The 15,721-nt window shown below is 47.8% G+C and overlaps 1 protein-coding gene across 1 annotated transcript in view; it reads left to right on the plus strand.

Annotated features, from left to right (window-relative positions):
* Positions 1 to 15,721, plus strand: part of HEPACAM (hepatic and glial cell adhesion molecule) — a 329,463-nt gene that overhangs the window by 52,780 nt on the left and 260,962 nt on the right. The window contains exon 2 of the mRNA XM_069224517.1: positions 7,951 to 8,292. Coding sequence (XP_069080618.1) covers positions 7,951 to 8,292 — 342 coding nt within the window. The remainder of the gene's footprint in view (positions 1 to 7,950; positions 8,293 to 15,721) is intronic.

The following is a 15,721-nucleotide window of genomic DNA, read 5'->3' on the forward strand; positions in this document are numbered from 1 at the left end:
TGACGGTGTTGTGGCAGCTGTGGAGCCTGTGGACAGTGATGAGGAGGAAGCTGAGGAAGAAGACAACGACAACAGGGAGTCAGTCATACAGCAATATTTCCAGTGACACACAGGTGAGAAGATTTTCATTTTTACCATTACATTCACTGTCACACGTCCTCCTCTATCCTGTGTGTTATTTCATGGGATTATTTGGTAATTGAGTTGTTTCTTTCCATTACGGTTTCACAGGTGTGGTTACCAACGTGTGTCATCTGCTTGCATCCTTCAAGGACTTGTGATGTGTGACATTGGTATGTTGCCTTTACATCTCACAACGCATTTTGACACTGTCATAGATATTACATTTTACCAAATCATAGACTGACTCCAGATTGTTTTGTGTTTCAAGGGTGTTTATTGAAGTGCTCAAAAATGGAAGGGGGTTGTAAAATGGTGATGGGTGATGGCGAAGGAATGTCCATGGCAGAGTCCAGTCTATTAGTCTCACAGGTGCACTGCCCATATGGGCATACGAAGTGGAGCTGGGGCAGTTCAAGTATGGACAGGGTAACAACGTGGGACAGTGGGGGGACAATCAGGGTGGTCTAATTTCCTGGCAGGGGTCTTGCCATCTTGCTCTGTCCTGTTCCTGGCTCTCAGGGACCGCTTGCGTGGTGGTTGTCCGTCTGCAAGGGGTGGGGTGCTGGTGTGGTGGTCCTGTGGCGGGGCGTCCTGTCCACTAGCGCCGGCGGAGGTGGTGGGCAGTTCATCATCCATGCCAGTGTCAGGGGCCCCTTGGAGTGCCACGGTGTCCCTCAGGGTCTGCTGTATGTCCTTCAGCACCCCTACGATGGTGCCCAAGGCGGAGCTGATGGTCCTGAGCTCCTCCCTGAACCCCAAATACTGGTCCTCCTGCAGGCGCTGGGTCTCCTGAAACTTGACCAGGACCGTCGCCATCGTCTCCTAGGAGTGGTGGTATGCTCCCATGATGGAGGATAGGGCCTCATGGAGAGTGAGTTCCCTTGGCCTGTCCGCCCCCTGTCGCACAGCAGCCCTCCCAGTTCTCCGGTGTTCCTGTGCCTCCGTCCCCTGGACCGTGTGCCCAGTACCACTGCCCTCAGGTCCCTATTGTTGTTGGGGTGGTGGGTTGCCCTGGGTTCCCTGTAGTGGTGGACACACCGCTGATTGACCTGTCCTGGGTACGGAGGTTTGGGCCCGCTGGGTGGGTGCTGTGCTGGTGTTACCAGAGGGTGGAAGGTCACTGTTGGGCTGTGCCTGTGCAAGGGGAACCGACTGTCCCGAGGCCCACGATGGTCCGGGCTGGTAATCAGGCTCCAGTAGGGCAGAGCTGCTATCGTCACTGTGGGCCTCTTCTGTGGGTGGAGTGGAGTTGTCTGGACCCTCTGGTGTGGTGACGGTCCTTCGTGATCCTGCAGGGGCATAAGAGCATGATTATTGCATGTGTGTGTGTGATGGTGTGCAATGGGTGGGTGTTTGTGTACCCCAGTGCAAGCATTCCTGTGTGGGGGCTTGTGTGATGATGGTTAGGGGGTTGTTCTGGGTATGTGCAGTGGGCATGCTTAGGTGATGGGTGTCCATGCTTAGTTGTGTCATGCAGGGCTTGGTGTTGGGATGTGTAGTTTGTGTTATTAGTACATTAGGGAGGAGTTGGGGTGATAGGGGAGGGTGTGAGGGTGGGGGTGTGTGATAGCATGCAGGTAGTGTGGGGGATATGATAGTTAAGATTTGACTTATCAGTGTCCATTCCTCCACCGACTCCTCCGAGGCCCTCAGGATGCATGATGGTCAAGACTTGCTCCTCCAATGTTGTTAGTTGTGGGGGAGGAGGTGGGGGTCCGCCGCCAGTCCGCTGAACCGCAATGTTGTGCCTGGAGACCGTTGAACGCACCTTCCCCCGTAGGTCGTTCCACCTCTTCCTGATGTCCTCCCTATTTCTTGGTTGCTGTCCCACAGCGTTTACCCTGTCCATTATTCTTCGCCATAGCTCCATCTTCCTGGCTATGGATGTGTGCTGCACCTGTGAGCCAAATAGCTGTGGCTCTACCCGGACAATTTCCTCCACCATGACCCGGAGCTCCTCCTCGGAAAAGCGGGGGTGTCTTTGGCGTGCCATGGGGTGGTGTGTGTGATGTGTGGGGCGGTGTGAGTGTTGATGTGTGTGGTGATGTGTAGTGGTATGTGGTGTTTTGTGCGTGGATGTTGTGTGGGTGATGGTGTTGTGTGCCTCTGTATGGTGGGGTTGTCTTTGCTGTGCTGTCTCTCTGGCCTTCGTCTAAATTTCTGGTCGTAGGGGTTTGTGGGTGATGTGGGTGTGTGTTTTATATTGGATTGGGTGTGTGGGAGTGTTGTTTGTATGTGTATCAGGTGTGTGTATTTTGAATTGTCCAATGTGGCGGTGTTTTGGAGATGTGTGTGTATTTTGAGCGCGTGGATTCGTGGATCGTAATAGCATGGGCGTGTTTCTGTTGGTGTGGAGGTGGAGATTTTGTTTTTGCCAGTTTAACACTGACCTTTGGTGTGGCGGAGTTGTGTGGGTGTCTGAGTTTCGGCGGATTCCGAGATGTGTGTCATAATAGCTGTGGTGGAATTCCGCGGGTGCGGCGGTGTATTGGCGGTCTTCTGCACAACGGTAAGCGGCTTTTACCGCCAATGTTGTAATGACCCCCTATATGTTCAGAGAAGGCACATCCAATTGGGTTTTTCCTTTTAAAGTTCAAGCTTGAACAACCTCCAACCTCAGATAGGATAGCCTACGGGTCTGGGGTAGAAATCCTCCGTACCATGGACGTCTCCGTACACACTATTGAGGCATCATTATATAGAATGAGACAGAGATACTCCGGAGGACCCAAAAATTAGAGCCTGACCAAACATTGGCAACACCATGTCGCGTAGGCTCTCATTATTCTAATGAGACTACTGGATTTTGAGTGGCAGAATTGCCCATGGTGTGGGAGACTAAGGGGGTCATTCTGGCCCTGGCGGTAGACTACCGCCAGACCAACGACCGCGGATGCACCGCCAACAGGCTGGCGGTGCATCCATGGGCATTCTGACCGCGGCGGTCAGAAACGGAAAACCGGCGGTGTCCCGCCGGTTTCCCGCTGCCCTGGGGAATCCTCCATGGCTGCGCTGCAGGCAGCGCCGCCATGGGGATTCCGACCCCCTTACCGCCAGCCTGGCTCTAGCGGTTTTGACCGCCAGAACCTGGCTGGCGGTAACGGGTGTCGCGGGGCCCCTGGGGGCCCCTGCAGTGCCCATGCCACTGGAATGGGCACTGCAGGGGCCCCCTAACAGGGCCCCACCAAGATTTTCAGTGTCTGCCAAGCAGACACTGAAAATCGCGACGGGTGCAACTGCACCCGTCACACCCCTTCCACTCCGCCGGCTCCATTCGGAGCCGGCATCCTCATGGAAGGGGGTTTCCCGCTGGGCTGGCGGGGGGGCCTTCTGGCGGTCGCCCGCCAGCCCAGCGGGAAACTCAGAATTACCGCAGAGGTCTTCTGACCGCGGGACTTTGGCGGTGGCCTCCGCCGCCCGCCAAAGTCAGAATGACCCCCTAAGTCTAACCCACTGTGGGTGACACCTGTCGCTCCAATCCGGGTTTTGCTCTGGCTAACTAGCAGTGCCTCATCTCTACCCTAGGATAGGGATGACTGGGCAGCCGAGCACATGACATACTTGGCTTCTCAGGGAAGTCGTGGTCACTCAGGTTTCGTTCGTTTCTCTCATTTACAATTCAGTCTCATACATAAATGACAAACAGAAGCAGTATGTGTTTTAATAATGAGTTTTAATAAAATGACTGCATCTTAGATAGCAAACTTGAGCTGCAATAACCAGGATGACACAACATGACAATATTGGAATTGTGGCCAGAAGAGTAAAGCATAAAAACAACGCTTTCATATTGCCACTATAGTCAATGGACTAGGTCCTACCTAGGCTCGGATAGAGCACAGCATGTTAAGCTCTAATTCTGCCCTTCAGGTTCCTCTGGGAAGACATCAGCCCCTATACCCGAGTAAAGGCCTGTGGTCTGCGTTAGCATCTGTAGCAAAGCATTCAGCAATCAGCATACAGTCGTGGTTCCCTGGCTGGAATTTCCCTCTAACGTGTAAGGGACAAGGAAGTGTTTTTATAACAACACAGCTGATGTTCTGAGAAAATGTCCCTACGTAAGGATGTGTATTTTCTACGAATGTTGGAGACTAAACTTCTACCACGTTAATGTACCATGCTGTAGCCTTGGAAGAAGCACAGAGTGATCAAGAATGTCTTGTTTGAGAACAGAGTGCTGGCCTACGCAAAAACAGTGATATAAATGGAAAATAAAACATGACCGTAAAAATGGTTATTGTAACAATAATAAGACGAAGCTGAATAAAATATATTTAGGTTCAAGTGCACAGTGGCCTAGTGTGTTAAAATAACGTGCATGGAGCTATAACTAAAATGGCTACACAACACCCGCACCACCACCAGCAGCAGCAGCACCACTACCACCACTGAGCAGCCGTTACCACCGGTGGACGGTTTGTAAACCCCGCACCATGGGATGTTGTGCGGCCTACCCCGTGCAAATCGAATGGGTATGACACCCATCTGAGAGACTGTGACCTTGCACTCCCCAAGATCAGAAGCACAGGGCATGATGCCCCCTCCAGAACCAGTGGGTATGACACTCACTCACCCCATCCTCCCCAGGATCCGTAGCACTGGAAACAATGCCCCCTCCAGAACCAGTGGGTATGACACCCACTCACCCCATCCTCCACAGGACCAGAAGCACAGGACACGATGCCCCCTCCAGAACCAGTGGGTATGACACCCTATCTGCCCCCACTTGAGAGACTGTGGCCCTAGGACCAAGCAGAGGGCATGTTGCCCGCTCCAGAGCATGTGGGTAAGTCACCCACTTGAGAGACTGTGGCGTTGTACTCCCCAGGACCAAGCACAGGGCATGTTGCCCCCTCCAGAACCAGTGGCCTTCTATCCTCTGCCGGCTGAGGTGCCCTCCTGTTCCCCGTCCCCATGAGGTGCCTGCCTATTTTCCAACTGATGTCCCTGCAGTGTTCTCTCCGTGTTGGTGCAAGAGACAATTGGGGCCTTGGACTTTGTCATGTGGCACGGTGGCCCACACACATTGAGGACTGGGCAGTGTCCCTTGAACTGTATATATGTATATACTTTTAGATTGAATGTTCGTATTTTTACTGTATTTATATTATTATTCTCACTTTCATCTATTCGTGTTGTCCTTGCATTATTCCTGAGGGGTACGGGGTTATTATGTTTTCTTACTGCATCTGATTGTGTATATGGTATTGGGGGTGGGGCTGTGTGTTGTGCGTGTGTGTGTGCCACTCTCTTTTTCCTCCCCTGTGTGCTAGGCAGGTGTAGTCACTGTGGTCGTCTTCGCCGTCGTCGGTGTTTGTGGTGGAGCAGGACATAAAATATAATTGAAAAGATTTGCAGCTCGGGCTCCATGGCGTTGTGGTTGTTCCCTGTGTCTCAAAAGGTGAGTTCAATCCCTTCTGAGGTCCGTTTCTGCCAGGCTTTTGCTGTCATTGGTACCGCCCCAGAAAAGGTGACGGAATGTTTTGTCATAATATGGTGGGCGGAACATTGACTTCCGCCTGGCTGTAGGCGGCTACCGCCATGGTGACTGTTGTTTCCGCACTGGCAGTGTGGTAAAGTGGCTGTCTATCTGAGATCTTTCCACCATGGTCATAATTTTGCGGTAGTTACCCCCAGCCTGTTGGTGGTATTACTGCCACTTTATCACCGACCGCCAGGGTTGTAATGAGGGCCTGTATGTCACAATTGAGAATGGTCAAGATTTCATCAATGCAAAACGTCAAAGAGATCGTTCAGACTGTTCTACAGATATCAAAGTCAGTGTACACATTGCAAGAACTGTATATTGTCTTTGACAGTTATCTTGAACTATCTGTCAAAGAATATGAGAGAATCAGACAAATGTCTACAAGTTGAACAATTGACCTTGCCTGCATCAAAAATTTGACACCTATACGTGTGCAACTTGATAAATTCTGGTCATCAACAGCAAACAAGATGGAGATGTTAACTCGCCAAAGCATTGCTGATGCTTCAGTGAACACTGAATATCCAATTATTGCAAGTGGAATGATGGTAGAGTTTAAGGATTTGATGTCCGTAGAGATATATTCAAAAGGTATGGGCTATATTGTTCAAGAACTTAACAGCAAATTGAAGGAAGCTGACCTTTGTGCTGTGCCACATGTTGACTGGGCTGTTCGAAATGATTCCAATCGAATCATGGTGCTGTCAAATGACACAGATGTTATTATTGTGCTACTTAGATTTGTTGCAATGTTAGTAAAACAAGGGTTGTCAGAGTTATGGATATGTTATGGTACAGGCGAAAAAGACACTTAATACCGCTTTATATTCTGTGCAAGAAACTTGACCCAGAGGTGCCCAGTGTTCTTATCAAGGCACATATTCTTACGGGGGATGACACAATGAGCAAAATTGGATCAAAGATTGGAGCTTTAACTGCTGATCCTGTGAAGATTCTAAAAGGATTTGCTGAGACAGAAGAAGAATGTGACTGCAAAGACAGAAAAATACCTTGTGTGTGTGTATAAAATGAGTTCTGACTGTCATGCATTTGATGATATTTGGTACAGTAATTCCAAGAGATCAGTCCCGCTACGTGACCTTCTACCGATGTCATATTCTGTGCATGGACGCATTAAAAGGGCGTTCTAATTGATCAGAATATGTGTAAATGTTTTGGATCATGCATATGTAGAGAAAGATTCATGTGAATTTGGTTTGGAAGATATTGATGGGGGGCTAAAACCTACAAACATTCTAAATCCTCTACACACAGAACTTACACGTACATGTACTTTCAAAACCTGTGCTGCAAAAGATGTCCCTGTCGATATGTTCTTCTCAAATGTTCAACATTCTGCAAATGTACCACGAGCGATAGCCAAAACAAATAAATAGTCAACTATGTTTCTAAAACTACTGATAAACATATTTATTTTCACATTCAGATCATAAACATTGTTTGATGTATACATAAAAGGTTTGAAAACATTATTATTTGATTAATTTCTATATATGTCTCTTTTTCCTCTATTACCTCCGCCAAATTTAAAAAAGGCAAAAGGGTTGTTCTGAGGAGTCATTTTCTATTTCTAAAATACTACTTGACTCCTAAAACCTATGTTTTGACACCAAAATGAAGTACGTAGGTCTCATGGTTCCTGAAATATCACATACTCACTGCAACATATGAACCATTTTTTAAAATGACATCCAGAAAATTTTGGCCCTGATCAGCAATATCTACCCAAGCTAAATTACTTCTCTAATGATCCAAAAATGCAAATCGAAAAATGGAAATCTTTGAACAACAATTTTTTTATGAAGGTATATCAGGTGGATTAGAATTTTCCTGCCTTCCTGTCACCCTGCCTGCTTTAACTCAAACGTCCTGCTTTTTCTTCATTTTGCCCATTCTCCACAGTCTGCTCCTTCTCCCTTTCAGTCCACCCCCTCTTTTCTCAACTCCATACCTTGAAGACAGGCAGTCACTGAGGAGACAGGGAGAAGTAACAAAAGATTATCAAATGACACATTGGTCACATATTGTATTCACATATTTTACGATATTTTACAACAAGAATTTAATCAGCTGCAGTTCGGTGAAAAGACATGATGGGTAATCCATAGTGTTTTTTTGGAAATAAGTCATGGTTTTGTACTGCACACGCTACCATGTCATATTCTTCAAAGACCTATATTGGACTTTTCTGTTGTTAAAGCCTGTCACTTGGAGGGGTGAGATAGACAAGCAGTGCTAGGGAGAGCAGACGATGAGTAGGTATTTTTTAGAGTGGAAGATGAGACAAAAAATAATAGTGTGAAATTGTTTTTTTCTAGATGTGGTGGAGGCTGTTAATATTTCAAGCCCAGCTGTGTTGATCCATGGCACAGTTGGTAAACCTGCAATGCTGTCAGTGAAATACGCAAGTTCCAGTTTTGATAAACCAGTGGTAAAATGGCAGCTTAAGCGAGACAGACCAATCACTGTGGTACAGTCCATCGGCTCAGAAGTCATCGGGAACCTCCGTTTGGAATACAGAGACAGAATTAAAATCTTCGATAATGGTTCGCTGCTGATTCATAACCTTCAACTCTCTGACGAAGGCGTTTATGAGGTTGAGATATCGATTACCGATGACACTTTCACTGGCGAGGAAAGCATCAACCTTACTGTGGACAGTAAGTGCTAAGGGGGTTTCCTACAGGGGTTCTTAAGGACAAAGGTGTGCAGATGTGTTCAACTTAGTTTAGGAGGATCAAGTCCTCTATAATGTTTCAGGTTTCTAACGATAATGTAAATTAGTTCCAATTAGCCTCTGTAGTATCATTTATTGTTGCCCATCACCTCTTCCTTTTCCACTTTCCCCCTACCATCTCCCTTTTTTTGGCCCCATGGTTTGACCCTTACAACTTTGCAAGAGTGTGATGTTCTAAAGTAAGGGTTTCTGAGGTTTTTTTTTAAACTACTGTTGTGCTCTTAAGTATTATGGATGAAAAAGCTTGTAGAACCTTACTTCCATGTCAGCAATGATATGGCTGACTTTTTTGATGATGAGAAACCAAGTTCTGCCATTGATTCTAAAGAGAAGTGGAGCCCTGTTTCACTAACCATCCTAGCCACCATTGTAAGTCTGCCCTTCTGCAGTGTCCTTGTGGGTTGTGTAGACCACAACTCACCTCTACTATTACCCCTGGGCAAGTTATCTATGGCTCCTCATGCGGCATTTCTGACTAAGCTACCTTTACCTGCCAATGCACATTTTAAAGGATCTGGGTAGTACTATAACTGGGTCACTATAAATTAATTCCTAGGGTGTGCAGCACTGTAACTCCCCCTCGTCGCTTGTTTCCACACCTTAGGAGACATTTATGTTCAGTTCTCCTCTCAGACGAGAGCCCTTGCTGGCATTCCAAGTCTATAATCAAGTCAGGCACCATTTTGTGTACAATTTTCTTCACTGTGTCTTGCACGCCATATGTGAATTCCCTCACAGAGTACAATATGGAATAGGACTCAGGCCCTCATTACAACTCTGGCGGTTGGTGATAAAGTGGCGGTAATACCGCCAACAGGCTGGCAGTAACTACTGTAAATTTATGACCATGGCGGAAAGATATCAGATAGACAGCCACTTTACCACACCAACCGCCAGGGCGGAAACAATAGCCACCACGCCGGTAGCCGCCTACAACCAGGCTGAAGTCAATGTTCCGCCCACCATATTATGACCCTTTAAACCACCCCCTTTTCTGGGGCGGCACCAACGACAGCAAAAGCCTGTCGGGAATAGACCTCAGGGATCCCGAGCTGCAAATCTTTCCTATGATATTTTACGTCCTGCTCCACCACGAACACCAATGACGGCGAAGACGACCACGGTGTGTACAGCGGCCTAGCCCACAGGGGAGGGGGGGAGGAAAAAGAGAGTGACACACACATGCACAACACACACCCCCACCTCCAACACTATACACACAAGCAGATGCAGTAAGAAAACATATTGACCCCGTACCTCTCAGGAATAATGCAGGGACAACACAAAAATATGAAAATTGAGTGTAATAATATAAATACAGTAAACATATGAACATTTAATCTACAAGTATATACATATGTACAGTTCAAGGGACACTGCTGTAGGAAAGTACCATCTTGCCTGGCATGTTACCCCCATTTGTACTTGTATGTATGTTTTTGCCTGTGTCACTGGGATCCTGCTAGCCAGGACCCCAGTGCTCATACGTTTGTGGCCTATATGTGTTCCCTGTGTGGTGCCTAACTGTATCACTGAGGCTCTGCTAACCAGAACCTCAGTGTTTATGCTCTCTCTGCTTTTAAAATTGTCACTGCAGACTAGTGACTAATTTTACCAATTCTGATTGGCACACTGGAACACCCTTATAATTCCCTAGTATATGTTACTGAGGTACCCAGGGTATTGGGGTTCCAGGAGATCCCTATGGGGTGCAGCATTTCTTTTGCCACCCATAGGGAGCTCTGACAATTCTTACACGGGACTGCCACTGCAGCCTGAGTGAAATAATGTCCACGTTATTTCAAAGCCATTTTACACTGCACATAAGTAACTTGTAAGTCACCTACATGTCTAACCCTCACTTAGTGAAGGTTAGGTGCAAAGTTACTTAATGTGAGGGCACCCTGGCACTAGCCATGGTGACCCCAGATTGTTCAGGGCAAATTCCCCGGCCTTTGTGAGTGCGGGGACACCATTACACGCGTGCACTACATATAGGTCAATACCTATATGTGGCGTCACAATGGTAACTCTGAACATGGCCATGTAATATGTCAAGGATCATGAAATTCCATGCATCCCCGGGGCTCCAGCATAGAGCCCAAGTACTGCCAAACTAACTCTCTGGGGTTTTCTCTGCAGCTACCGATGCTGCCAACCCTCAGACAGGTTTCTGCCCCCCAGGGCCTGGGCAGCCCAGTCCCAGGGGGGCAGAACAAATGATTTCCTCTGAGAGAGGGTGTTACACCCTTTCCCTTTGGAAATAGGTGTGAAGGGCCTGAGAGGAGTAGCCTCTCCTGGGCTCCGGAAATGCTTTGAAGGGCACAGATGGTGCCCTCCTTGCATAAGCCAGTCTACACCGGTTCAGGGATCCCCCCAGCCCTGCTCTGGCATGAAACTGGACAAAGGAAAGGGGAGTGACCACTCCCCCGACCAGCACCTCCCAAGGGGAGGTGCCCAGAGCTCCTCCAGTGTGTCCCAGACCTCTGCCATCCTGAATGCAGAGGTGTGAGGGCACAATGGAGACCTCTGAGTGGCTTACATTTCTTTGTAGCCAATCCTCCTCTGAGGGCTATTTATGGTCTCTCCTGTGGGTATCTCACCAGATAACGAATGCAAGAGCTCACCAGAGTTCCTCTGCACTTCCCTCTTCGACGGCTGCCAAGGATTGAACACTGACTGCTCCAGGACGCCTGCAAAACCACAACAAAGTAGCAAGAAGACTACCAGCAACATTGAAACGCCTCATCCTGACGGCTTTTTCGACTGTTTCCTGGTGGTGCATGCTCTGAGGGCTGTCTGCCTTCACCCTGCACTGGAAGTCAAGAAGAAATCTCCCGTGGGTCGACGGAATGTTACCCCTGCTAACGCAGGAACCAAACTTCTGCATTACCGGTCCTCTGGGTCCCCTCTCATCTTGATGAGCGCGGTCCCTGGAACACAGGAGCTGGATCCAAGTGTCCCCGACAGTCCAGTGGCCCTTCTGTCCAAATTTGGTGGAAGTAAGTCCTTGCCTCCCCACGCCAGACAGTAATCCTGTGTACTGCGTGAACTGCAGCTGCTAGGGCTTCTGTGCACTTTTGCAAGACTTCCTTTGTGCACAGCCTAGCCCAGGTCCCCAGCACTCCGTCCTGCATTGTCCAACTCACTGAGTTGGACTCCGACTTCGTGGGACCCTCTTTTGTTGTGCTGAGACGACCGCCATGCTCAGATCTTCTGAACACCTGTTCAGGTGCTTCTGCGGGTGCTGCCTGCTTCTGCGTGGGCTCTCTGTATTGCTGAGCACCCCCTCTCTCCTCCTCCAAGGGGCGACCTCCTGGTCCTTCCTGGGCCCTGGCAGTACCCAAAATCCTTAACTGCAACTCTTGCAGCTAGCCGGGCTTGTTTGCAGTCTTTCTGTGTGGTAACAACTCTGCATCCTCCAGCACGCCGTGGGACATATTCTGACCGAAGGAGAAGTTCCTGGGACCTTCCGTTGTTTCAGAATCTTTGGCTTCTTCCACCCGGAGGAAGCCCTTTTGCACCTTCATCTGGGGTTTAGTGGGCTCCTGCCCCACCCGGACACTTGCATGACTCTTGGACTTGGTCCCCTTCCTTTGCAGGTCCTCAGGTCCAGCAATCTGTCTTCAGTGCTTTGCAGTCAGTTGTTGTCTTTGCAGAATCCCCTATCTCGACTTTACTGTCTTTCTGGGGTAATAGGGTAACTTTACTCCTACTTTTCAGGGTGTTGGGTTGGGGTATCTTGGACACCCTTAGTGTTTTCTTACACTCCCAGCAACCCTCTACACACTACACTAGGCCTGGGGTCCATTAGTGGTTCGCATTCCACTTTAGGAGTATATGGTTTATGTTGCCCCTTGGCGTATTGTCTCCTATTGTATTCTGTTGTGTTCTACAGTGTTTGCACTACTTTTCTAACTGTTTACTTACCTGATTTTGGTTTGTGTGTATATTTCATGTATATTACTTACCTCCTAAGGGAGTATATCCTCTGAGATACTTTTGGGATATTGTCACTAAAATAAAGTACCTTTATTTTTAGTAACTGAGTATTGTGTTTTCTTATGATATAGTGCTAAGTGATATAAGTGGTATCGTAGGAGCTTTGCATGTCTCCTAGTTCTGCCTAAGCTGCTCTTCTATAGCTACTTCTATCAGCCTAAGTTGCTAGAACACTACTAATCTACTAATAAGGGATAACTGGACCTGGCACAAGGTGTAAGTACCACAAGGTACCCACTATAAGCCAGGCCAGCCTCCTACAACTGCCCAGTCCTCAATGTGCGTGGGCCACAGGGCCACATGACAAAGTCCAAGGCCCCACCGGTCTCCTCCACCTACATGGAGAAAACACTGCAGGGGCATCAGCTGGAAAATAGGCAGGCACCCCAGGGGGACGGGTACCGGGGGACACTTCAGCCACCAGATGGAACGAATCCATTGGTTCTGGAGGGGGCAACATGCCCTGTGCTTGGTCCTGGTGAGTGCAAGGCCTTAGTCTCTCGACTGGGTGTCATACCCACTGGTTCTGGAGGGGGCGTCGTGCCCTGTGCTTCTGATCCTGGGGAGCGCTAGGTCACAGTCTCTCAGCTGGGTGTCATACCCAGAGGATTTGCAGGGGGCAGGCTGCACAACAGCCCATGGAGGCAGGTCTACAGACTGTCCGCCGGTGGTTACGGCTTCTCATTGGTGGTAGTGTTGCTGCTGGTGGTGGTGGTGGGGGGAGGCTCCTGCCCATCCCCTGCAACCTCGGACGGCTGCCCACTGGTGGTGGTGGTGGTGCTGCTGCTGGTGTAGTGAATCCTAGTTTGTTTTAATGAGATAACAGGGGTTAGCTTAGCCATTTGCTTGGAGACTTGTGTCCCCGTCACCCAGTGACTTTTAACCTACTTAGATTGCTCTGTCTTAGCCCATTTAATTATTGAATTCTTCTAAGATGACTGCCTTGTTTATAGTTAGGCCACTTGTTATGGTTTGCATTATCAGTGCCACCGCGTTAAGGCGTCAAAATCAAAAAAGACAAACAAACTGTAGGTGTTCACATTTAGGGATTTCCCTCTTCATGCTTTCGAGGGAATTGTTTATATTAATTGCCACCCCAAGCATGCCTGTTATCTATTGTTTTGGAACACACCTACGTCAGGAGTCCAAGTAGATCTGTATAAATACACCACACTTGAGACAGATAATCAGAGGGATTCCGACCAGAGGGCATCGCCTCCATCTCTAATATCGATGCTGCACGTTGTCTTGACGCTGACTCAGTCTTCGTGTTCCTGCGGAGTCTGAGATAGAGACCTAATTCCAAGGTAACGAGGGTCGGGGGCTCCTCTCATGGACATGACATTGGCAGATTAGGTTTGACATACTATACACTTTATATCTTTTCATGTTATTGCAAGATGTTGGGGGTCTTTGTAATAATGACTCTTGTTTTTACAATTCTGTTTCTTGCACTGTTCATTATCCTAATCACTGCAGCCCATGCAACTTATCGCAGATTGCAGTTGTGTTAAATAAAAACTATTGAAACTTTACTGCATCTTCGTTATTACCTGTGTTTGGATGAGACATGATACATCTGTGAGAAAGGGGTAATCTCCGTTTAACCAGGACACTACTCTCGAGCCCATGCGTAAAGGCTGACACAAATCACCTTTTACTGTTTGGGTTTTTGGTGAGGTGCTGCTAGTGGGCCGGAATGGTTGGGGACAGCTGCAACTTGTTGTAGGATAGGCATAGTCACCTACACACATAAGTACTGTCATCCTTAAACCAGCAGTCTTGCCTGCAGCAAGAGTCCAAACTACGACATGGTGCCACCAACGATGGTGTTTAGGCACAATTTACGGATACCCTAACTATCACTGTCTCACAGACAACAGGTACCCTAAGTACCATTATAAGGAGTCTTCCGTGGTCTTTGGGAAGATCCTCCTCAGCTGAACAGATAACACCTGATTAGGCTATAGGTTGTTCGAGCTCGAACTCATAAAAGGACTATACTCCCCATTTGGTGTTGCGTTTCTCTGACCAATGTTACAAATATGGCTAACGCCATAGAAATTCCTGAGAATGCTAGACAAGCATTAACACAACACCTACTAGAACATGGCTTTGCAGAAGAGGGTGGGGATGTTACTCTTATAATAGAAGCTAATGAAGCATACCAAACAGAAACATTTTACTGTTGCGTCACCTTTCCTGAGGTGAATCAAAGAACACATACATTCCACACATACAAAATTGCCAACGTACCTCAACGGTACCAGGCATACCAGTATCATGAAATATCGCTCACATACCAAGAGCATCAGACCTGGTTTGAAGGTGCCCTACCACATGTATTACAAAGAGTGAGACTAGGTCCTTTAAGTAATGATGGACCAACGTGGCCTATGTTTGCCACATACACACCTCACCCAGGCATACAAAATATGCCAATAGCAGATCTGCGAAATTCATATAATGAGTTAGTAACACTTTATAGATGACTAGTCCAGTTCATAATGCGAACTTTGAACACAACACCAGCGCGTCCAGCTCCACCAGCACCTGGTGGATACCAATTGCCTACTGGGATTAATCCACAAACAGTGCATGCTATCACGGGTAAAATACCGACAAAACGAGAGAAAATACCTTTCTGGATAGCCCAGAAAACAAACCAGCTGGAAGCTGTGTTTCCCCATACGGGACCACAGGAAAAACATAGACTTCTCACAATGTGCGTGCCCTTTGGGATGGTTCCCTCGGTTGATGAGTGCGTCACATGGGGTACAGTCTTTGCTGCTATATATGCTACCACACATGGTACCCCGACACTTGCCAATTTACCGGAAGTGTTAAAACAAATGCAGAATGAGCATGGGGCTGCACCACCCTTTGATTTGGGGATGAAATTAATGCGTAACTTTTACGCAGTTTCCTCAATAATACTCAGTAACATTAAAGGGGAAGTGGTAGCACTGGCTATACGCCAGCACCTCCGAGAAACTCCATATTTGGAACAGGAGAGACAGCTACTAAAAATAATTTCTGACACCTATACTAGTATAGGGTGGGATAGTTTGGGAGCCAAACCAAAGAAGTTTGAATTACAAAGTACCATCCCTAAGGAAGGTACAAAGCAGGCACAAGAGGGCTCTAAAAAGCGCTGGGAAAACAAAAAGAATTTAAGGATAGACAAAATAAGAGAACTGATTCTCCACACCCGGAGAACTCCAAAAGGAGATACAATCTCAAAAATAGGGAAAATATAAAAACTCCTGATAGACATACTGATTCACGTCCCTCTCGTTCCTTTCAGGACGCACTGGATAGACGTAGCGAGAGAGGGGGCCGTCCTGATC

The sequence above is a fragment of the Pleurodeles waltl genome, chromosome 3_1 (assembly GCF_031143425.1).
Source record: "Pleurodeles waltl isolate 20211129_DDA chromosome 3_1, aPleWal1.hap1.20221129, whole genome shotgun sequence".
Classification (NCBI taxonomy): Eukaryota; Metazoa; Chordata; class Amphibia; order Caudata; family Salamandridae; genus Pleurodeles; species Pleurodeles waltl.